This window comes from Lepus europaeus, chromosome 6 (genome assembly GCF_033115175.1).
Source record: "Lepus europaeus isolate LE1 chromosome 6, mLepTim1.pri, whole genome shotgun sequence".
Lineage (NCBI taxonomy): Eukaryota > Metazoa > Chordata > Mammalia > Lagomorpha > Leporidae > Lepus > Lepus europaeus.
Window position 1 is genome coordinate 100,667,185 of NC_084832.1, and position 22,561 is coordinate 100,689,745.

Sequence of the window (22,561 nt, forward strand, 5' to 3'; positions counted from 1 at the left end):
GAATCAAGGCATGCATATGGACTGTACAAAGTTGTACAGAACAAATGGTTTGTAGCCCACTGTTCCCCTAATTCCATACTACAGGATTTGGACACAAAACCCTAAGGGGGTGGGATGAGCCCCGAATCTACTTTACCCTGAGTTTGTGTGTGTGTACAAGTGACAACAGGCACACAAAGAGGCTGGCTTCAGATCATGGAAGCAGAAGGCATTTAGGACTTGCCCACGCTCTCATTGCCAAGCGGCTTGCGGCCAGGAAGATGGCAGGCATCACCCACACGCTGTGTAACAACTCACCTAATCAGTTTGGGTTTTGGCAAAATGGAGCAGCTCATTCACCGCGACCATCACACAGGGGAGGGAGCCGTGTGATAGGACAACAGATGTGAAAGCACTTTGCTGATGTAAAGGCTCTGTTGTCGGTATTTATCATTGTCATTTTTCTTAAGTCTCTCCCAGCCTTAGATTTTTACAGGCGAATGTGTTTAACAGTGTTTAACAGGAAACCCAGAGGCAAAGCCAGGCCAACAAACTCACACCAGACACCTTCTGAGGAAGTCCAGGAAGCTGGCGTCGTAGGTTTTCAGCACCATCGTGAGATCCTTGGAATCCGGGTATCTTTTCTTCCCCCTGTTGTTGGCTATGGTTCTAGGAAACCCTTTGGAATCTTTAGAGATACAACATTCTGCATTTAGTTACAGGTGTAAGGAACCTGTGGTCACAGCCCAGCTGCCCCCTGGAGTGGTCTTTAACAGATCTTTTGCTTTCTGCTCTACTCACCTGCCCCATCCCCACCTCTACTATCTATTCACAAACACACAGCCTCAGCCATTCTGAAGTGACCACATGCAGACTATTCGATACAAACAATTAACTCTCAGGCACTTTTACCGTGTGCTCTGTGCCTCCATCCCACCACCTTCTCCCCAAATAAAATTGCTTAAATGGTTTCACATTAACCAAGGTAAAATAATTATGATAATGACAATAATCTGAAGTGACAGAAACATTCAGTTTTGAACAAAAAGGATATTGTCTATTCTTGGGTTGTCTGTGAGTTCACCCTTGCTTTTTTCCTGCTAGCCCAACAAAGTGAGAATTTGGGACATCCACAGTGTGTAACAGGAAAGGCATTGTGGGAGAATGACTCTTCATTTCCCAATTTGATGTCCCTTCCTTCTAGTCCCCACCGACATTCTATGAAGGAGTTGATGAAAGAAAAGTTGAACCATTTCTTCCACCAAGTCCTTCAAAACTCAAAAGGCTGAATTATCAGTGGTGGATGGGAAAAGTACATGTGGGTCAAAAGAGCCATCCCATTGCTCTCTGATAAGCTTTATAGAGAAGTACAGCTTCTGCCTACCCTCACACACTACCTGGAGCAAGCTTAGTGTGTGTGCACTGTTCCAAGGCAACCTGGACACTGTCCTGCCCAGAGGCATGGTCTTCAAAGCTCCAGCCATGATCATAAGTGAGTTTAAAAGGTTTAACCATTGGACTGGCATGGGACCAACTAATCAGAGAGGATGACAACCTTAGCACTACAGTAGGATCATGGAGTGGCTGGGCCTTCAACTTTTAGTTTCTGCATCATGGGAGGTCCAAGGAGTCCCAGGAGAGGGGCCGGTGTGCTTGCAGCTGGGTCCAGAGTTGGGGCTGTGGCTCTTTACCAAATGACATAGAAGTAGACTAGAGGGCTGGTGCTCTAGTCTACTCCAAACATGAACCTTGTCACTGTCCTGTCACTGTACATTTGCACTGTGAAGGCCTCATTCCCAACATGATCTGAGTTCCCAGCCCCACTGCATCATCCCATGTCCACCACACCAGCTGTGCCACTTCTCAGCATCTTTTTTTTTTTTTTTTACTTTTCTGAAAGAAGCTCCTAATTACAGCTTGCTTTTGTGTGGGGTCACTAAATGGGACTTAGGGAATGGAAAGTGTCTTCAGGCCTGTGATACCCCCATTAGATACAACAGGAAAAAGAGAATTAGACCTGGGGACTTACCAAAGAACGTCTGTCTCCTGGAGGCCATCTGAATGAAGCGGGCTGGTGGCAGGCCCAGCACCTTCAACAAGTACAATGAAACTACTTCACTCCTTGTGGAGTCATGCAGTCAAAGACTGTTAGAGCTAGGCGGGACTTTGGCCACACTTTGCCTCCCACAGACAAGAACTCCAGGGATATCAAATGATAATGTCAAATCAGTAGCGGAGCACACCCAGAGGCTGGGTCTTTTAACTCCTAATTCAGGGCTGTTCCAGTATCCTAAGAATCCACACTGGCCATGTTATTCTAAATAGGCATCAGCACCAACTAGAGTCGAGGTAGGCCACTGCTGTTAGCAGCCAGATCTCATTGTCAGTATACACTGGCCATGACTGAATTAAGGGGTGACATACTCCAACTTGCAGCACTGGGAGAGCAGAGAGATGAGATGAAAATCATCACATGAGCATTGCACCATTATTATAAAACACCATCTTGAAAAGGGAAATGAAGCACCTACTTGTTTGCCTGGCCCTACTGCAACTTCTAGGGCTGCATGGAGACACAGCAATTACTTGGACCACCCTGGTCACCTCTCCTTATCAGTCCAACACATCATTTAAGGCTATCACTTAAGGCTAAGCTTACCTAATTATATTAGTGTTTTATTATTAGTTTCAACCATGAAGTGAAATTACTTACAGTCAGTAATTCTCAAGGGTATGTTTGTCTACTTGCAACTTTGAGACAATCTAGGTAATAGAAATTTCTCATACACACAAAGAGAGAGAGCAGGTGACTTCAAAAGGTTAATGAAAAAAATTGAATGAATAGGCAAGTTTATTTTGGTGCGAAAAATGTTGAGGTCACACATAGAATTTTCATAATGCATACTTCCCATGATCTTTTTGAAGACTCCTCATATGCATGGATCTCAAAAATGCACCAAATAAGCATATTTTCATTCCATTTTTTCACAAACTTTTTGAAGTACCATCTTAGATATAAAAAGATAGTTTTTGCAGTCAAAATATCTTTGTTCACTAGGAAAATCCTAGAATGCATAATTTGCAACTTTTTAGGGTTATTTCCCATTTTGTCTAATCTAGTTCGCAAGAAGTAATATTCACCTACAGGCACAGGAATCATGTGGAAGAGGAAATATGGCCCTATCTGTTTTTCTTAGGGCTGTAAGACCAATAGAATTTCATATTTTGTGTCTGGTAATTCATTACCAAAATTTGTACACTACTTATATTTTAATAATTCATCAGGAAGAAAACTTTTACATGTGGAGTTTATGGTGATGGGAAAATGTTTAAGTTACAGTGATGGATAGATTTCAATCATAAGTTGAAAGAACACTCTTGTGGAAGAAGTAGAATAGAAATGAGAGTTTGTTCAAGGAGGAAAAAAAAAAAAAAAGAGAGAGAAAAGTAAAATTCTTAAAGGAGAATTTGTTCCCGTACTTTTTGGATAGGCTTTTTTGTGAGCGTCAGTTTCCCTAGATTTTTTTCTTTTTTAGCCTTGTAAAAGACCCTTATAGCAGTTTTGATTCAAAATGTCATTATTTACAAGATGATGGAATTGACATCCTTTGCAACTATTTACATTCTTGATAAAAGTGTTAGACGTCAACTCAACAGTATACAATAACACACTCCACAACAACAAAAGTACGCAGACCAGCTCTCACAGCTGTGATGAACCTAAGGTCTGAGAGAAGCCGTCAAGCTGCTCTCACTGCGGCCAGCCCACCCCCTCACCTCCATGATGCAAGCCAGCTGCTCCGTTTCGTCCTCCCCAGCAAACAGAGGGTAGCCTGTGTAGAGCTCCGCCATGATGCAGCCCAGGCTCCACATGTCGATGGCCATGTTGTAGGGAAGGCCCAGGATCACTTCTGGGGACCGGTAGAACCGGCTTTGGATGTAGGTGTACACTGAGGGCGCAAAGAGAGAACAGCTCACGTGGGAAAAATCTCCTCCTCCCTGCAACATTTCTTTTTTGAGACCTTCACGTTTGAGGATGGTCAATAATTTAGATTCCAGCCCTCAATCTTACCCGGTGGGCTTTTCAGAGATTTTGCAGAGGGGCAACAGGCCAGCATTCATGAGCCACATGACACAGCTAACATCTTTAAATCCTCACAGGAACCCGACTACAGCGCCAGTGTTATTATCCCCACTTTATCCATCAAGAGCTCCAAAGTAGGCACTGTTTCAGGGATGCAACTGAGCTGGCCAAGGTTTTATTTTTATTTTATTTTATTTTTTGACAGGCAGAGTTAGACACTGAGAGAGAGAGAGAGAGAGAAAGGTCTTCCTTTTTCCGTTGGTTCATCCCCAAGTGGCTGCTATGGCCGGCGTGTTGCGGCCGGCGTGTTGCGGCCGGCGCGTTGCACTGATCCGAAGCCAGGAGCCAGGTGCTTCCTCCTGGTCTCCCTTGCGGGTACAGGGCCCAAGGACTTGGGCCATCCTCCACTGCACTCCTGGGCCACAGCAGAGAGCTAGACTGGAAGAGGAGCAACCGGGACAGAATCCGGCGTCTCAACTGGGACTAGAACCCGGGGTGCCGGTGCCGCAGGCGGAGGATTAGCCTAGTGAGCCGCAGCGCCAGCCAAGGCCAATGTTTTAAACATAAAACTTAGGGGCTGGCACTGTGGCACAGTGGGTTAACGCCCTGGCCTGAAGCACCAGCATCCCATATGGATGCAGGTTCGAGACCCAGCTGCTCCACTTCCAATCTGGCTCTCTGCTATGGCCTGGGAAAGCAGAATAAGATGGCCCAAGTCCTTGTGCCCCTGCACCGGCGTGGGAGACCCAGAAGAAGCTCCTGGCTCCTGGCTTCAGATCTGCACAGCTCCGGCTATGGGGAGTGAAACATCAGATGGAAGATATCTCTCTCTCTCTCTGCCTCTCCTCTCTCTGTGTAACTCTGACTTTCAAATAAATAAAGTTGAAGATTTAAAAAAACTTAAAACTAATATAAATTTTCATGCTGCCAGATTAACTTTAATTGGACATCTTCTGAGAGTATTGTAGTTTGGCAAGTGAGGTGACATACTGGAATGAGAAAGGAAGCATGCAAAATGCATCACTTTAAATGTAGATTCAATACGTTATGTGCATGTATTGTGTGTATAACACACAACATGGAAAGCAGAGTTCAATGAAATCTCAGCAGCTGAGGGTGAATAAAAGATAGATGAGGAGACTGAAGCCAGGGAAATGAGACATGAAGTTACTTCCACACATCTGGACGGGAGATGTCAGTTGGTTATAGCAAGGATGGAACAATTCAGTGACTTAAAGCAACACAAACATTTAATAAACATGAATTTAATACCCTGCCTGCTTCCAAAATAGATGTGAGGTACTTGCAAAGTACATATACATAGAGTATTTCAGAACATGAAATTAATGGGATTTACATAGTTTTTAGCTGTGACAAACGCTTTATATGTGAGAATTCTTTCTGTTGCAGGTGCTATCATTGTTTCCATTTTGAAGACAAGGAACCTAAGATGAATGTTGTCTACTAGGTTACACAGCTTCCAGTACCTGCGGTGAGTAAATGTACATTTCTTTGTGGAAAGCATTCTTTTCTATTTATAGGATCCATCCAGAAAACATGTAGGTGACACATCCTCAAAGTGGTCTTGCACTGTGCTTAGAAACATCCATCTGGTTGTCCTTCCATCAGCCTCGAGAGGCTACTGCTGCTGCTTTTTTTAAAAAAGATTTATTTTATTTGAAAGAGTTAGAGAGGAGAGGGACTAGTGCTGTGGCATAGTAGGTTAAGCATCTGCCTGCAGCACCAGCATCCCATATGGGTGCTGGTTTCAGTCCCGACTGCTCCACTTCTGATCCAGCTCCCTGCTGATGGCCTAGGAGAGCAGTAGAAGATAGCCCAAGTGCTTGGGCCCTTGCACCCATGTGGGAGATCTGGAAGAAGCTCCTGGCTCCTGGCTTCAGATGGGCCCAGGTCTGGCCAACTGCGGAGTGAATCAGTAGATGGAAGACCTTTCTCTCTGTCTCTCCCTCCCTCTGTCTATAACTCTGCCTCTCAAGTAAATAAATAAATCTTTAGAGAGAGAGTCTTCCATCCTCATTCAGTTTCACTCCACAAATGATCACAACATCCAGGCCTGGGCCAGGCCAAAACCAGGAACCAGGAACTTCATCTACAACTCACACATGGGTGGCAGAGGCCCAAGCACTTGGGCCATCTTTCCTGGGGAACATCAGCAGAGAGCTGGATCAGAAGCAGAGCAGCCCAGATTCTAACCAGTGCTCATATGGGCTCCCAGCATCGCAGGCAGTGACTTAACCCACTGCACCACAATGCTGACCCCAGGAGGCTGCTTCTGACATTCCTCACCACTCTAAAGGCTGGTCCCCAAATCACCCTTCCCTGGGCCCTTAAAGCAGCCTGTGTATATGTCTGTACAGTATGCCTAGCATATTATCTTTCTGTTTGACATCCCTGCACTATACTGCAAGCAGCCCTCAGACAGGAAATGTTCATCTTTTTGTTCCTGGTACCCAAGACATTGACTGACACAGCAGACACTCAATGTCGCAAGTTCTCTACATCAAACTCCAGAAAAGTCAAAGGAACAGATGATTAAAACAAGTTCAGTAAAGGTTGTGCAAATATCTGCCAGGGCTCCTTTCTGGATTCCAGCTTGAAAAAGCCATAAAACCTCGTGAATCTGGGTGGGTGTCATGGCCGTATCCTGTGGTGGAATGAGGTGAAAAGTTCATGCCAAGATGGCTGCTGAGGTGAAAAGTTCATGCCAAGATGGCCGCTGACAACAGAAACTGCCTGGCAACAGGCTGTGATTGGATGGCTTCAGAAACCACATGGCAACAGAGGAAACCACATGACAACAGAGCCTGACTGATGGCAGGCTGTGATTGGATGGTTTCAGAAACTGCCTGGCAACAAGAGCCTGACTGGCAACAGGCTGTGATTGGATAGCTTTGGAAACTGCCTGGCAACAGGCTGTGATTGGTTGGAGGCTAGACCTCCCCTTGACCGGATTGGCTGGTCTTGACTACATAAGCTGTTGTACTAACTGAGTCTGTGGGCTGCTTGCCTCAAGCCTGCTTTCACCCAACTCCCCGGGGTCTGTGTGGTGACTCTGCGCCTCTTGCCCCCACCACGCTCCTCCTCTCAGAAGAAATCTACCTCAACAGTATCCCATATTGGAGTGCCTGGTTCCAGTATCAGGTTCTCCACTTCCAACCCAGCTTCCTGTTAATGTGCGCACTGGGAGGCAGAAGGTGCTTGAATTCCTACTACTCATGTGGGATACCTGAATGGAGTCCAGGATCTTGGCTTTGGCATGGCCCAGCCCTGGGACATTTAGGGAGTGAACCAGTGAATAAAAGATCTCTCTCCTCTCTCTTTCAAATAAATAAAAATTAAATTAAAAATTTTAAAAGTGTACTTAATCCAAGACAGTCGAACTTCAGAATGGCTTTGTTTTTTAAAAGCACAGAGTTCTGGTTATTCTCCGGAAATTTGGACTCTGAGCATCTGGGACAAGACACTGAAAATACCATTTTTCAGAGTTTAGGAATGATTCTGATACACATCTAGTTAGATTTTGGGACCTAATACTATTAGTTTACTCAAGATCCATAGACCAGGAGAGTTTCAAAGGTCCCTTATGGGGTTTGAACCCTATGAAAACACTTGGGCTCAAACAAGCTGAGAACAGGCAAGAAGCCAGGTGACCACAACTGTGAAGGGAAAACTCAGAGACTGGTTTGGGGCTTACCTTTCTGGTGTTCGTAACAGCTTGATCCAAAGTCAATAACTTTAACAGAGACTTGGCCCCTTTGATATAGCACTATATTTTCCTACAAAGAAGACAATACATATGTCAAGTTTTAATTAGGCTGCTCTGGGCTCTATTTACCTAAATTCTGGCCGTTCTCCAGGGCCCAGTTCAAACACAACCACCTCGAATTGGGAGCCTTCTTCCTCATCTTATCCGCATCCCATTATCCTTCCCCTCCTCTGACCTTCAGGTGACATCTGGTCAATTGGACCCAGTAGTCACTGATTGGCATTGGCAGTGTTTGTTTGGCATACATTTTGCCTCTCTCCCCATTTTGATTGTGGACTTATTTTTATCTTCTCTGGCATCTGGTTTTATATCTTGCTTGTATAAGGTCTTGGGAATGCTATTGAATGAGTTTCTTTGAGGCTTCCATTAAATGCCCTCAAGAACATACTGCTATGACAGAAGAAGACCCCTCCTGCCTCAAAAGCAGCAATTCTTATGCTGACTTCGGGGAAAATGTGAAATGGGTTGTTTCAGTACAGTTGTAGAATAGAAGGCAGAGCTTCTAGGTCTGCTCTCAGCGTGAGAGTGTGCTGGCTAAGGCTGGAAGATTAAAGTCCCAATTTTCAAAGATCTCAGTGTTCAAGGATCTCAGTATCAGAGGAACAATTTCATGACTGCTTACTGGGTATCTAACATTAGAGAGAAGGCATAAGAGGGGTGGTCTGAAGCCTCTGGCACCACAAAGTAAGAAAGTAAAAATGTAGTCCACAGTACCTTTCCTAAAAAAAAGTGTTAACTGAAGGAGGCTGATCAAGGCCTTAAAATAGCAAGAATTTCTAGCATGTCTCCAGTCCACTGGAAAGTCTCCTTAATTAGGGCTGGCCTTCCAATAATATTGGCAGAAGTGGCCATCTCTAGAGAGGATGAATGCAATGGCCACTCACAGCTCATTGACACTAATCACTAAGTCCACAAGAAAAACTCCCTGATTCTTGAATCCTACACTCACAAAACACTTCCCTGGAAAATCCCAGGGCCAGATGGAGTCACTGCTGAATTCTACCAAACTTTAAAGAGGAATCAACACCAAACCTTCTTAAATTATTTCAAAAAAAAATAGGAGAGAATTCTTCCAAATTCATTCTATGTGATCAACATTACCTTGAACCAAAATGAGACAAGAACACGAAACAAAAAGAAAGCTACAAGGCATTATCCTTGATGAACATAGATGCAAAAATCTTCAACAAAATAATAGCAAGTAAAAATCCAACAGCACATTAAAAATATCATTCAGCATGAGCAACAGGGCATTGGAACAGGCAAGATTTTTCTAGATTAGATCCAAAAGTGCAGGTAATAAAAGCAAAAGTAGACAAATGGGATTTCATCAAACCAAAGAATTTTTGCACACAAAGGAAACAATAACAGAGTGAAGAGAAGATGTCCAAAATGGAAGAAAGTATTTGCAAGCCATACCTGTGGCTTAATATCCAGAATATATAAAGAACTCAAACAACCCAATAGCAAAAAATTTCAATTTAAAAATGGCCAACAGGGGCCGGTGCTGTGGCGCAGTAGGTTAAAGCTCCAGCCTGCAGCACTGGCATCTCATATGGGCGCCGGTTTGAGTCTTGGCTGCTCCACTTCCAAGCCAGCTCTCTGCTGTGGCCTGGAAAAGCAGTAGAAGATGGCCCAAGTCCTTGGGCCCCTGCATCTGCGTGGGAGACCTGGAAGAAGCTCCTGGCTCCTGGCTTCAGATTGGCTCAGCTCTGGCCATTGCGGTCATTTGGAAAGTGAACCAGCTTAATGGAAGACCTCTCTCTCTGGCTCTACCTTTCTCTGTAACTCTGTCTTTCAAATCAATAAAATAATTCGTTTAAAAGAATTGCCAATAGATCTAAACAGACATTTCTCAAAAACATACAAATAGTCAACAGGTATATGAAAAAAATGCTCAAAGTCACTAATCATCAGGGAAATGTAAATTGAAACCACAGTGAGCTATTATCTCACTCCAGTAAGATTGACTATCATCAAAAAGACAAAAGGTAACAAGTGTTGGCAAGGATGTGGATAAAAGGGAACATTTGCACATCCTTGAGTGGAAGTGTAAATTAGGACATTCAGCATGGAAAACACTATGGAGGTTTCTCCAAATACTAAAAATAGACTGGCCATGTGATCCAGCAATACCTACTGGGTATATGGCCAAAGGAAATGACATTTATCTGTCAAAGAGACATCTATGTTCCCAGGTTTATTGCAGCAGCATTCACAATGACCAAAAGACTGGAAAATCTAAGTGTCCATCCATTCACTGATGACTGGATAAAGAAAATGTGGTACATCTACCCCATGAAATATTACTCAGCCGTAAAAAGGATGAAATCTTTTTTTTTTTTTTTTTTGACAGGCAGAGTGGACAGTGAGAGAGACAGAGAGAAAGGTCTTCCTTTTCCGTTGGTTCACCCCCTAATGGCCGCTGCAGCCAGCGCACTGCACTGATTCAAAGCCAGCAGCCAGGTGCTTCTCCTGGTATCCCACACGGGTGCAGGGCCCAAGGACTTGGGCCACCCTCCATTGCCCTCCCGGGCCATAGCAGAGAGCTGGACAGGAAGAGGAGCAACCGGCTCAGAACTGGCGCCCCAACCGGGACTAGAATCCCAGGGTGCTGGCACCACAGGTGGAGGATTAGCCTAGTGAGCAGCGGCACCAGCCGAGGATGAAATCTTGTCATTTGCAACAATGTGGGTGGAACTGGAGGTCATTATGTTCGGTGAAATACATCAGGCACAGAAAGACATCACACGATCTCACTCACACGTGGAACCTAAGAAACAGTTGATCTCAGAAGTCAAAAACATGTGCAACACGTTAAGCCTCCTTCTGCAATGTCGGCGTCCCCTATGAGCGCCAGTTTGAGTTTCAGCTTCTCTGTTTCCAATTCAGCTAGCTGCTAATCTGCCTGGGAAAATAGCAGAAGATGGTCCAAGTACTTGAGCCTCTGCCATCCACAGGAGAGACCTGGAAGAAGCTCCTGGCTGCTGGCTTTGGCCTAGCCAAGCCTCAGCCATTGCGGCCATTTGGAGAGTGAACCAACAGATCGAAGATCTCTTTCTGTCTTTTTCTTTCCCTTTCTCTCTTTAACTCTGTCGTTCAAATAAGTAAATAAATCTTTAAAAAATATATAATGATCAGCCGGCGCCGCGGCTCACTAGGCTAATCCTCCGCCTGCGGCGCCAGCACCCTGGAGTTCTAGTCCTGGTTGGGGTGCTGGTTCTGACCCGGTTGCTCCTCTTCCAGTCCAGCTCTCTGCTGTGGCCTGGGAGTGCAGTGGAGGATGGACCAAGTCCTTAGGCCCTGCACCCGCATGGGAGACCAGGAGGAAGCACCTGGCTCCTGGCTTCAGATTGGCACAGCACGCTGTCCGTGGTGGCCATTTGGGGGGTGAACCAATGGAAGGAAGACCATTCTCTCTGTCTCTCTCTCTCATTGTCTAACTCTGCCTGTCAAAAAAAAAATATATATATGTCTATATATATATATAATGATCATTATCAGGTTGGCAATGGAAGAGGACAGGGAGGGGGGATGGGAAAAGTTTAATTGATGGGTACTAGGTTATAGCTAGTTCAACTGCACAGTAGGGTGACTATAGATAATATTAATGTGCTGCGTATTTCTCTGTTTAAAAAGAACCTAGTAGATAGGATGTTGGATGTTTTCACTTTAAAGAAAACACTTGAAAAAGGATGAATGTGCTTACCCTAATTGAATATTCACAATGTGTACAGGTAATGAAACATTACATGGTACCCCCAAATACCGTTTTTATATGCCCGTTAAAATTTTTAGCAGAAAATTAGCAATGTCCTGACTGTGTATTTCCATACACAAACAAACATTTTCTAGTTTATTTATTTCTCCAGGAAATCCGTTACCTGACACTTTGACTATCAAGTGTCTTGTGAATTTTCTGGTGAGTGTCAGTCCCCTAAGCCCAAGGCTCATGTGTGTTGTGATCCTTAGGAGCTGCACATCTGAGGATTAGAAACTTGGATGTGGACAGAAAGTCAGTGTACCTGCCTCCAGGTAAAGATGACAGCTCTATCTTAGCAACCTTCAATTATACAAATATCCCCCAACTTACCCAATGAGTTGGAGCTTTAAAAAAAATTAATCATCTTTGGAGATGGAGAGAAGGAAATGAGGTAAAGTTGAGGTATATTTTTCTATTTGTAAGCTCAGCTTGCAGCCAGTGACACCCTGCACCGCTCTAACAAAGGGCAGGTGACTGTTGATTGTCTCACTGAGAAAGGCAAAAGAAGGAAACCTTTTCCTAGACCTCAGGACTTCTTGCAGCTTACTTTGATGCACAAGACACCACCTGCCACCATAACCCTTCTATAGGCTGCCCCCAGACCTTCCTGATCCTGGCTGCTGCCATGACACCACCTCTGTCTCCATTTTCCACTATTCATGCCTTGGTTTTGAACCCCACAGGGCTTACACCACCCATAAACAGGACTGCGTGGCTTCTACTTTGGAGTCTGGGCCGTGCTGGCTGCCCAGCTCCCACTAGGGAACTGTGGGAACCTGCTCCTGTGACAGGACAAGGGTTGTACTCACGGGTTTGAGGTCACAGTGGATGATTTTCTCTACATAAAGCATCTGCAAGCACTTCAAAACAGAGAAGGTGAAGCGACGAACTATTGACAGACTGAACCCTTGAAAGCTGTTGTTCCTCATCAACTCATACAAGTTGATTCTGGGGAAGAGAGAGGAGAGGTGATGCTGTGGGTATCCAAAGACTCAGGTTGAGTGTGCACCTGCCACCTGGTCTCCCTCAGTAGTCAACTCAGACTAGGAGGCAGGCCTTTTGTGTCCCATTAACTCAGCATTCCTAATGATTCATGGGAAGCCCAGGGTGAAGTTCAACTCTGCTACTCTCTCAGATGTCCCCTCTCATGTGACAAGGTCACTGAAGCACTGGGCTATGCTTGGGGTGAAGAGGTTGGACCAGACATCTGAAATATTAGTCATGCTTCAGGCCTTTGACAGGAATCCAGGGAGCCCACAAGTCACTCAACCCAGCAGTGCCCTCTCCCCACCACCCAGGCTGTCCACAGACCGCAGGTTCCTGACAAATAATGGAACAAGACAGTGGGTGGATGGGACTGAGGCAAAATAGAGGGCTCCCGCCCCACCGGAAGCAGGTGCATCTGCTAGGTCCCATCCTATTGCTGCCTTATAGGAGTGAAGGCTCTCTCTTACCAGAGAACCATCAACTCTCCGGAGTGGCTGAAGCCTGTGACAGTATAAAGAAGCCACTGACCTACAAATGTAGGCCAAGAGAAGCCATTTTAAAAAGCAAGCCTTGCTTTGAGCTTCCGGTATGAGAGAGGCGAGAAATAGCAGAATCCAGAAATGATCCCGGGTCGCCTCTTGCTGGCTCCTCCTAACCCTTCATGTCTGCGATGATCTAATGGCAGGCTTTAGGAGGCCGGTCCTTCTTGAGGGATACAATGGAGAAGTGAGGTGTGGCTCTGGCCTCATCCTGACCTGTGACCCTGGGCAGCTCATCAAGCTATGTTTGGCATTGGTTTCTCCCTCTTCATACCTGGCTCTCTTGACCTCTCTGAGTTCATTTAAGTACAAGGATTTTCTGACTGGATGCTGGGATGAAGGGCCCGGGAGGGCAACCTGGGCTATCCAGTTTGCCACAGAGAAGATAATTCACCTTTTCCTACTGGCAGGTGGACCACATTTTATAATCACCAGAGATGGTGAGAATGCCAGCTTTCCCTTGGATTCCGATTGAGCTGGCTCCTGGAACCTCCCCATCAGAGATGGTGTCCCAGAGCAGCAGTGCCAGCTCAGTGAGCCCAGGAACACTGGGTTCTGAGAGCTCACCCCTGATCTTTCCCCTTTGCTAAATGCATTCTGAGTTTTGGATTTTATTTAAATTGCATCAGACAGCCCTTTCAGAGAGAAAAGTAATCAAACTAGCATGCCCTTCCAATCAGCATAACTTTTCAGCTGATACCCAGTCAGGCCAGGAAATCTATTTGTCAGTGTTCTGTTGTCTCACCATATTTGCTCAATATCTAAGCTCTTTTCCCATTCTGAGCAGCCAACTGCCTGTTCCTTTGGCTTTCAACCTCTGCACCAATGGCAGCCAAGGAAAATCATTTTCAGAACGTTTCAATTTAATGGTTGAGAGCCAGGGCCTCATTTTGCCTCACCCAGTCAGCACTGAGCCTAGGGAAGCACATCTAGGGTATGCTGGCAGGTGCAGACGGAGGGGCAGGGTAAGAAGGCAACTTTTGGTCCTAGCATCCGTGCTCCTGGGACTTCTGCATAAGTGAGTGTCCGCTGTGTCCACTCTGGTCATTAACTAGTTGCACCAAGGAACATCTAGCGCTCTGACCTCAAAGCTTCTCTTCCGTCACCTAAGCAACTTTTCAAAGGGAAATGAACTTTTCAAGATAGCAGCTGACCCCAAGAGTTCAAAGGTGATGCAGAGGTGGTTGCGGAAGTAGAAGAAGTCCTTCATGTGCACCACGTTGTAGGTGTTGTCTTTGTCCTTCCTCCTGAGAGCTTCCAGGATCTTCAACTCCACCAGGGCCTGGTGGTGAAATCTAAGGGGATTGGGGAGTGGCAGGGAGGATGAGACATGGAGACAGAAAAAAACAGGTGTCTTTGTCATGTCATCGCTGCAGCACCAAGCCCGGGTCCTCAGCCCCTCCCTAAGATCCCAATAAGGCCATCTAGGGCAGCAGAGAGCACTAAAAAATCCCCACATTCTCGCCTCCTCTCTGACCCATCTTGGAACCTTACAGGTAGAGAGAGTGAAAGGAAAGGGAGGAGGAAGATGAGAGGAAAGGGCCAAGTCATGAATGTCAGAAATCTGCTGGGGCCAGAGCCACGCAGCCCCTCTTCTAGGACCCACAATCCACCAAGCCACACCTCTTCTTGTTCCTGATGATTTTCAGAGCCACCAACTCATTGTTTTTGTGATCCAAGCACTTGGCCACCTGTCCAAAGGATCCTTTCCCGATCATCTCCAGAACCTCGTAGCGATAGGCAATGTGGTCATGTAGGACCTGCGGAAGCCAGGTCAGGCGTGAGGAGCAGAGTCCCGGGTCCCGGGGCTTCCCTGACTCTGCAAACCTGTCCCTGGCTAGCTCGTGGCTCACTCCCGTGGGAAATTTGCTGAACTGCTTGGAGCACTTGTGCTACCCCCACCCCACCTCACTGCTACTGCAATGGTTAGGCTGTTGCCTGCATCCCAGCCCACCCATCGGTTCCAGGGGAAGCCCCATGGGCTTGATTCATGGCAAACAATGCAAAGAACACCAGATGGCATTTGGTAAACTCAGATTCCAGTTCTATTGCTCTATTTTCCTGCACGTTTTAGGACCTGTAAAGTAGGAGGGTTGAATGGTAAGTAGCTCTGAGGGTCCCTTCCTATTAGGGAATTCTGTGATTCTTGAAGTTGAACAGCAGCTCCAGTTTGGGGGAAGTTTTTGTTTATTTTGTTTTGTGTCATTTTGGTTTAAAAGCAGCATTATGGAGAGAGAGGGAGAGACACAGAGAGATCTTCCATCCGTTGGTTCACTCCCCAAATAGCCACAATAACCAAGGCTGGGCCAGGCTGAAGCCAGGAGCCAGGAGCTATATCTTGGTCTCCCACGTGGGTGGCAAGGGCCCATACACTTGGGTCATCTTCCACTGCCCTCCCAGGTGCATTAGCAAGGATCTGGATGGGACGTGGAGCAGCCGACACTGGAACTGGCGCTCATATGGGATACTGGCATCACAAGCAGCAGCTTATCCTGCCACACCACAGTGCAGGCCCCAGACTTCCTATGTCTGACCCTTGATGTGTCACCAAATCAAGATGCTTTATGTCTGCTTTGCCTCTCCTTGGCCAGATTTGGATGCCCTTTGGACTGATCCAGAGCTAGAGCTAGCAATTATTCTAGAGCTAGCAATTCAGAATTTTGACATTTCTTGTCCAAGAAGTAAAATATTTTCCAAGAGCCAAAAGCATCCATTTCTTTCTTTCTTTCTTTTCTTTTCTTTTCTTTTTTTTTTTTTTTTTTTTTGACAGAGTTAGACAGTGAGAGAGAGACAGAAATGTCTTCCTTTTGTTGGTTCACTCCCCAAATGGCCGCCACAGACGGCATGCTGTGCCAATCCGAAGCCAGGAGCCAGGTGCTTCCTCCTGGTCTCCCATGCGGGTGCAGGGCCCAAGCACTTGGGCCATCCTCCACTGCACTCCCGGGCCACAGCAGAGAGCTGGACTGGAAGAGGGGCAACCGGGATAGAATCCGGCACCCCAACCAGGACTAGAACCCAGGGTACTGGCGCTGCAGGTGAAGGATTAGCCAAGTGAGCCATGGCACCGGCCAGAAGCATCCATTTCTCTCCTTGTGCTAACAACTAGGGAGCAGGCGATTAGTCAAAGCCACAGGAAATTTCTAATTGAAGACTGAGCTAGGTGGCTTCAGACAAGGCACTTAGCCCCTTGTGAGCTGCAGAGTGCTCATCTGTAATTGGAAGACTCTGGATAAGATGATCTTCAGAGGCTGGCATTGTGGCCAGTGGGTTAAGCCACCACCTACAGCACTAGGATCCTATACGGGCACTAGTTGGACTCAGCTGCTCCCTTTCCAATCCAGCTCCCTGCTAATGCACCTGGGAATGCAGCAGAAGATGGCCCAAGTGTCTGGGGCTTTGCACCCACATGGGAGACCTGGAAGAAGCTCCTGGCTCCTGGCTTTGTCCTGGCCCAGCCCTGGCCATTGTGGCCATTTGGGGAGTGAACCAGTGGATGAAATCTCTCTCTCTCTTTCTCTCTCTCTCTCTTTCTCTCTCTTCCCTTCTCTATGTAACCGTACCTTTCAAATAAATAAATAAATCTTTAACAACAACAACAAAAACATGATCTTTAAAATCCTCAAGCTCTGTGAATTTCTGATTGCTAGGGCTGTACTATGAGCCTGGGAGAGATGAAAGGTGTTTGTGCACAATTTCTCAGGATGTGTATGTAAATGTGAGGTGGGGATCTATTCATGCAGGAGAATTCAAGACCATGCATTCGAACTTGTATAACTTTACCGACATTTGGAAGTGGGTCTGGATACTTGTAAAGGTCTAGCCGTGAGAGTGGGGCAGGCACCTGTGTGTTTTCTTAGCATCTGTACATATCTCCTAAGTATCACCAGTTTGACCATATCATCATTATTCGCTCACTTGTCAGGGCTGGCATTGATTCTGTTACTTGAGAGCAAGGACCGTGTTGCCCTGGTTTTCATTCTTCCCTTGTTATTTCCAAAGTCTTTAGCAGATGCCAAAGTTTATGACAGTTGCTCAGTAAATAAGTATTCGGTTAACATTAGTTGTTAGAAATAATATGAGAATGCAGCCGGGTCACTTGTTTGAGCTTTTGGCTAGGTGCACTGTGTTATGTTTGTGCTCTGAAATGCAATATGAAAAGTTGGAGCTTCTGGAAAGCATGCATTGCCCCTCTCTCTCCGTCACGAAAAGCAAAGCTCTCTAAGACTCGAGATTGAGGAACTGAGTCCCAGTGGATTAACTTAGAGGCAGCACTGACATCCTGAGACCCTGGGTTCAGGTAGGTTGGGGTGAGGGATGGAGTAGTGAGGAAGGGGTTGAGTGTGTCTGACTGAAGTGGAGGTAAGCTTTATATTGAGGATTCTTAAGCAAGGACTCACTGATCCCCTGAAATTTTGTGTATGTGCAGATTGCCCTTTCTGATAAATATGTAGTTTTTATTAGACTCCCAAAAAGATCCTTGGCCTAAAAATGTTGAGAACCATGGCTGTAGATAGAGGCTGTGTCACAAAAACTAAATCCCTGCTCTCCTCGCATGGTCCAGATATCACCTGGAAACCTTTTAGAGATGCTAAACATCAGGTCTCACTCCAGAACCTCTGGATTTTAACAAGAGTGCCAAGTGATGTCCACAGGAAAGCTTGAGAAACATGCCCCTGAATGCCATGAAGAAAAGCTTCCTCCTCGATGAAGTCATCAAAGACTCATGTTGTCTCCTAAAGCCAAGCTGTGAAGAAGTGCGCAGAAAAAGAAACTCCTAGGCCAGCGCCGTGGCTCAACAGGCTAATCCTCCGCCTAGCGGCGTCGGCACACAGGTTCTAGTCCCAGTCAGGGCGCCGGATTCTATCCTGGTTGCCCCTCTTCCAGGCCAGCTCTCTGCTGTGGCCTGGGAGCGCAGTGGAGGATGGCCCAAGTGCTTGGGCCCTGCGCCCCATGGGAGACTAGGAGAAGCACCTGGCTCCTGGCTTGGGATCAGCGCGGTGTGCTGGCTGCAGTGCGCCTACTGCGGCGGCCATTGGAGGGTGAACCAACGGCAAAGGAAGACCTTTCTCTCTGTCTCTCTCTCACTGTTCACTCTGCCTGTCAAAAAAGAAAAAAAAGAAAAAGAAACTCCTGACAGCCCACGCTGGCGGACCAAGCCTCACACATCAGACACGGCAGACGTGAAGCCACTGCCAGATGTCACCTTCAGGCTGAGAACAGGCACTGTCCTGGGGGGACCCCGGGTTACCCCAGAGGTACAGTCCAAGAGGAAAAGAAAGAGTTGTTGGGATCAAGTTTTTGAAAACAGAAGTAAGTACTAAGCGCTAGGGACTGCAGGGACAAAAACTGTTTTGTCTGGGGGGAAAACGTCATCTACTTTCAAATAGAAGAGGGACTTGTAGGGGCTTGTGTGGAAGAGACAACAAAGGGAGATCATCTGATTCCAGGTTGGCTTTTTCAAGTGACTGCAAGGTCACACAGAGGAGTGGGAGGTCACTCAGGATGCACACCCCTGAGTGTGCATCCTGGACAAATAACCATGGACAAAATCGGTGCTCCGTTAATAAAGCATTTTGCATACTAACTTGCATGCCTTCCCATTTTCAAACATGGCATTCCTTCAGCCTAGCACCTACTGGACTCCTTCAGGGTGCCTGGTCCCTTCTGTATCAGCATGAAATACTGTTCTTTTCCAGACAATGCCTTGTTCACAAGCCCCTGAGCTCCCTATGACCCACTTCCCCCTTACCTTCATGTAGGAGCCATGTTCATCATCAAAACTTGTCTTGCTCAGTTTCTCAGAAGCCATGTTGAGCTTGTCGGCTTCAAGCCCCAGGAACCATAACTCTGTGTAGCCCAGGATTTCACTTCGCTCATACAAGGACAGCTGGTTCTTAAAAAACTTTAGGGCCTCTGTGTGAAAAGCACTACAGTTGTCAGTTAGGTTGAGGGAACCTGGGGATTTGCCCAGGGAGCAGATGATGGCTTGCATCCCTTCCAGTTCATGAGCATGAGTTCAACCAGGCAGTCTAGAGAACCACACGGCTGAAATCTCACAAGTGGGAAATGTCACAAGGCAAAGTCAAGGTCTTGTACTTATGTCAGCAAAACCCAAAGAAGGGAAAAGGGGCAATTTCTTCTCCCAAAGAGCTAATGGGTTGCAGCAGCATGCATAAAAAAATCAGGAGTAAACAGTGTTGACAACGGTATGACAGTATATCACAATGTTCATAGAATTAAAAGATAAATTTATTTTGGTACAATTTTTTGGTCAATCCATTAATTGTTTTATAATGTGAACTTTCCATGACATTTTTGATGCATGGATTTCAAAATTATTTTGCACCAAAATAAGCATATCTTTTAATTCCATTGTCCACAAATCCTACTCTTAAAATTTTTGTATTTAGGAGAGACAGAGTTCACTTCCCAAATGCCCACAAGGGTAAGAGATGGGCCAGTGCCGAAGCCAGGAGCCTGGCACTCAATCCGGGTCTCCATGTTAGGGAAAGAAACCCAATTACTTGAGCTTCGCCTCTACCTCCCAGGGTCTATATTAGCAGGAGTTGGGATTGGGAAAGGAAGCCAGAAATTAAATCCAAGTATTCTGGCATGGTATGCTATGTGGGCATTTTAGCTGCTAGGTTAAGCTCCTGCTCCCCACAAACTTTTTTTAGTTCCCTCATATACAGTTAAGGTGCCATCTGCCCAAATTACTGTCGACCTAGGCTACAAAAATAGTCTATCCTGAGAGTGTTCGAAACCTTGAATGTCTTCAAGGGCCATACAGGTAACAGAAATGCAATTTTGAAGGCCCAGAAAGCATTTCCATTCAAATCTGCAGCTCGGTTAGTGGATATCTCGGACTAGATGGAGGGAATCGGGTTAGCCCTTCTCTACTCCACCCTGGCCAGATCAGAACAGGATGCTGGGGTTTTGTCAGAAGGGTGACGGTTGGGCGTGAAATTCACACTTTAATTGAGAAAGTGCTCCCCAAGAGAAGCCAGGATCAGGGGAGAGGGCAGCTTGTTATTGATGAACTTCTGAGGAGTTAGAGAAGGAACTCCAAGGAGACACAAAAAGGCTTACGGGGGATAAGACCTCCATCTTCATATGTGAGCTGGACAGTCATGAAGTCGTGTGTGTGCTAAATAAGCATGTTCTTTTCCAGAGGACTAAACCAGGACCCAAGCAAGGGAGCAGGGAGGCAGACACCAGCTCTGTAAAGGCAGCACTGGCTCAGAACTGGAATTATGTCATCATGGCCAGCTTCCACGTTTGTTTAAGTAGCAACACCACAATCAATTTCAGTTTCAAAGCTGGAGTAACAGAGCTGCAAGCACTGGACAATGCTGACACATAGTAATTGCTCAACGGATTTGGGTCTCTCTCTTTGGATCCTAACAGGTTATGAGACTCAGGATCTCTTGAGGAGTCTGGCTCCCAGCCAAACACCTACAGGTGATCTTTCAGGACCAACCACTGGTAATCACAAAGGTCTCTTAGGGGTGGAGGGTGGGGCAGCTGCCCTTCCCTCGCCAGACCTGGTACACAGCCATGGCAGCAGCTATGGTACTCTCTGAAGGGAGTGGCAGCCAAGGGCTAGGCCCCTGGGCTGGCCGTGCCTTATCTGTATTCCTAGCCCAGGAGCCCCCTCAGAGCCTTCCTCAGCCCCCTCTGCCAAGACCTCCTCATCTTGACTCATGTGCAATACTTTCCCTTCCTCTCTCTTCCTCCTAGTCCCTGGGTCTACAAAATAGCAGGAGACTTTTGGTAGGGCATCCCGACAGTCAGCCCATGCCTTCTGTCTGCCCATGCATCTGATACTTGCCTGGGGCCATTCCTTGGGAGGAAATGGAGCAGTAGGGAGCTGGTGCTTTCTCTTAGTTAGCCTATTGTTTCCACAATCACATTAAGAGATCGAAGACTTAATTTCTACTTTCACTTTGTCTCATGGCCTTAATCAGCTATTCTCACACCTGGCAGTTTAGCCCCTTCTAGCTCAACTCAGCTTGGCTCAGCTCTGGACAACCCAACCACCCATAACCACAGCCACCACACCCTGCGACCTCCCCAAAGGCATACCTGATGCTGTCAGGGGCACCTTGTGCTTCCTTGGTGATTTCTTCTCTGACTTGGGATCTTGGGTTTTAAGTCCAGAGTGGAAAGATGTTTCTAAAGCCTTGAGCTCAGAGACCAGCATGTGACTGTGAGTTTGATTCTCCTGTCCAGAGAAAGAAGTTAGCAATAAAGGACGACTTAACCTTCTCTAGGGGTCACAAACCCCTAGAGAAGATGGTACATCAGCCAGATTCTTTTCCTAACCCTGCAGAGACAATAAGAGAATAGTTTTTCTCAATCTTACTCTAAAATAAAGTGTTTGGCTCTCACATTATGCCCTGGGGGGACCCATGTACATTACACTATGCAGTTGACAAGCCCAGCAATATGTCACTGTAGGAAGAAATAGGAATTGGTTCACTGCTGCTTTTGAGAAGGCCAGTTCCCGACTGGATGAACTGACTTGCCCAAGGGCATATAAACTTGATCTTATGTGTCGGTATCATCTCTTTAATTTGGTACTCCCCATAGAATACTTCATTCGGGACTTGCACAGGAAAAAAAAAAAAAAAGATGACATAGAAGGAAAATAATACTTGTATCATTCCACCATTTGTACACGAGATCTTCATTTTTCTTCTCCTCAATAAGCCTCATGCTAACTCAATGGAAAACCCATTCTGGGGATGAGAGGTCAGTGACTTGTTTGGTCAAGTTTACATTCTTTTCAGAGTGAGGACAAGACTAGAACCCAACTTTTCAACTAACACTGTACTTCCCCTGCCTCCATCCTGGGTGTTTCTAAACTTGGTTATGGACCAAAGCCAGGTCTTTCTCCTGCACCCAAGGCATGTCCACCGCCTTGTACTCACCTGATGCAGCAGGGGTGTCCTCAGCAGGATTTTGTTGCTGATGCATGGGAAGTTAACCATGTTCTTCTTCCCCTTGGTATCCACAAAAGGGAGCGAAGTAATGCTGGTCTTTGTACTCTACAGAGTGAGAAACTCGGTAAGTTATAAGCAAGAAAGTGTCCTCAAGGCCGACGCCGCGGCTCAATAGGTTAATCCTCCGCCTTGCGGCGCCGGCACACCGGGTTCTAGTCCCAGTCGGGGCACCAGATTCTGTCCCGGTTGCCCCTCTTCCAGGCCAGCTCTCTGCTGTGGCCCGGGAGTGCAGTGGAGGATGGCCCAAGTGCTTGGGCCCTGCACCCCATGGGAGACCAGGAGAAGCACCTGGCTCCTGGCTTCGGATCAGCGCGATGCACTGGCTGCTGCGTGCCGGCCACGGCAGCCATTGGAGGGTGAACCAATGGCAAAAGGAAGACCTTTCTCTCTGTCTCTCTCTCTCTCCCTGTCCACTCT

At 46.5% G+C, this 22,561-nt stretch overlaps 1 protein-coding gene across 2 annotated transcripts in view; it reads right to left on the reverse strand.

The window, feature by feature from the left end:
- The window catches only part of DYRK4 (dual specificity tyrosine phosphorylation regulated kinase 4), a 51,898-nt gene that overhangs the window by 3,437 nt on the left and 25,900 nt on the right, over positions 1-22,561 (reverse strand). For both annotated transcript variants that reach the window (XM_062194760.1, XM_062194759.1), the window contains exons 2-11: positions 22,073-22,189; positions 21,225-21,363; positions 18,889-19,052; positions 14,763-14,899; positions 14,294-14,434; positions 12,423-12,561; positions 7,779-7,860; positions 3,757-3,929; positions 2,009-2,069; positions 538-667 (exon numbers count right to left, since the gene is read on the reverse strand). In XM_062194760.1, the coding sequence (XP_062050744.1) occupies positions 538-667; positions 2,009-2,069; positions 3,757-3,929; positions 7,779-7,860; positions 12,423-12,561; positions 14,294-14,434; positions 14,763-14,899; positions 18,889-19,052; positions 21,225-21,363; positions 22,073-22,189 (1,283 nt within the window). The remainder of the gene's footprint in view (positions 1-537; positions 668-2,008; positions 2,070-3,756; positions 3,930-7,778; positions 7,861-12,422; positions 12,562-14,293; positions 14,435-14,762; positions 14,900-18,888; positions 19,053-21,224; positions 21,364-22,072; positions 22,190-22,561) is intronic.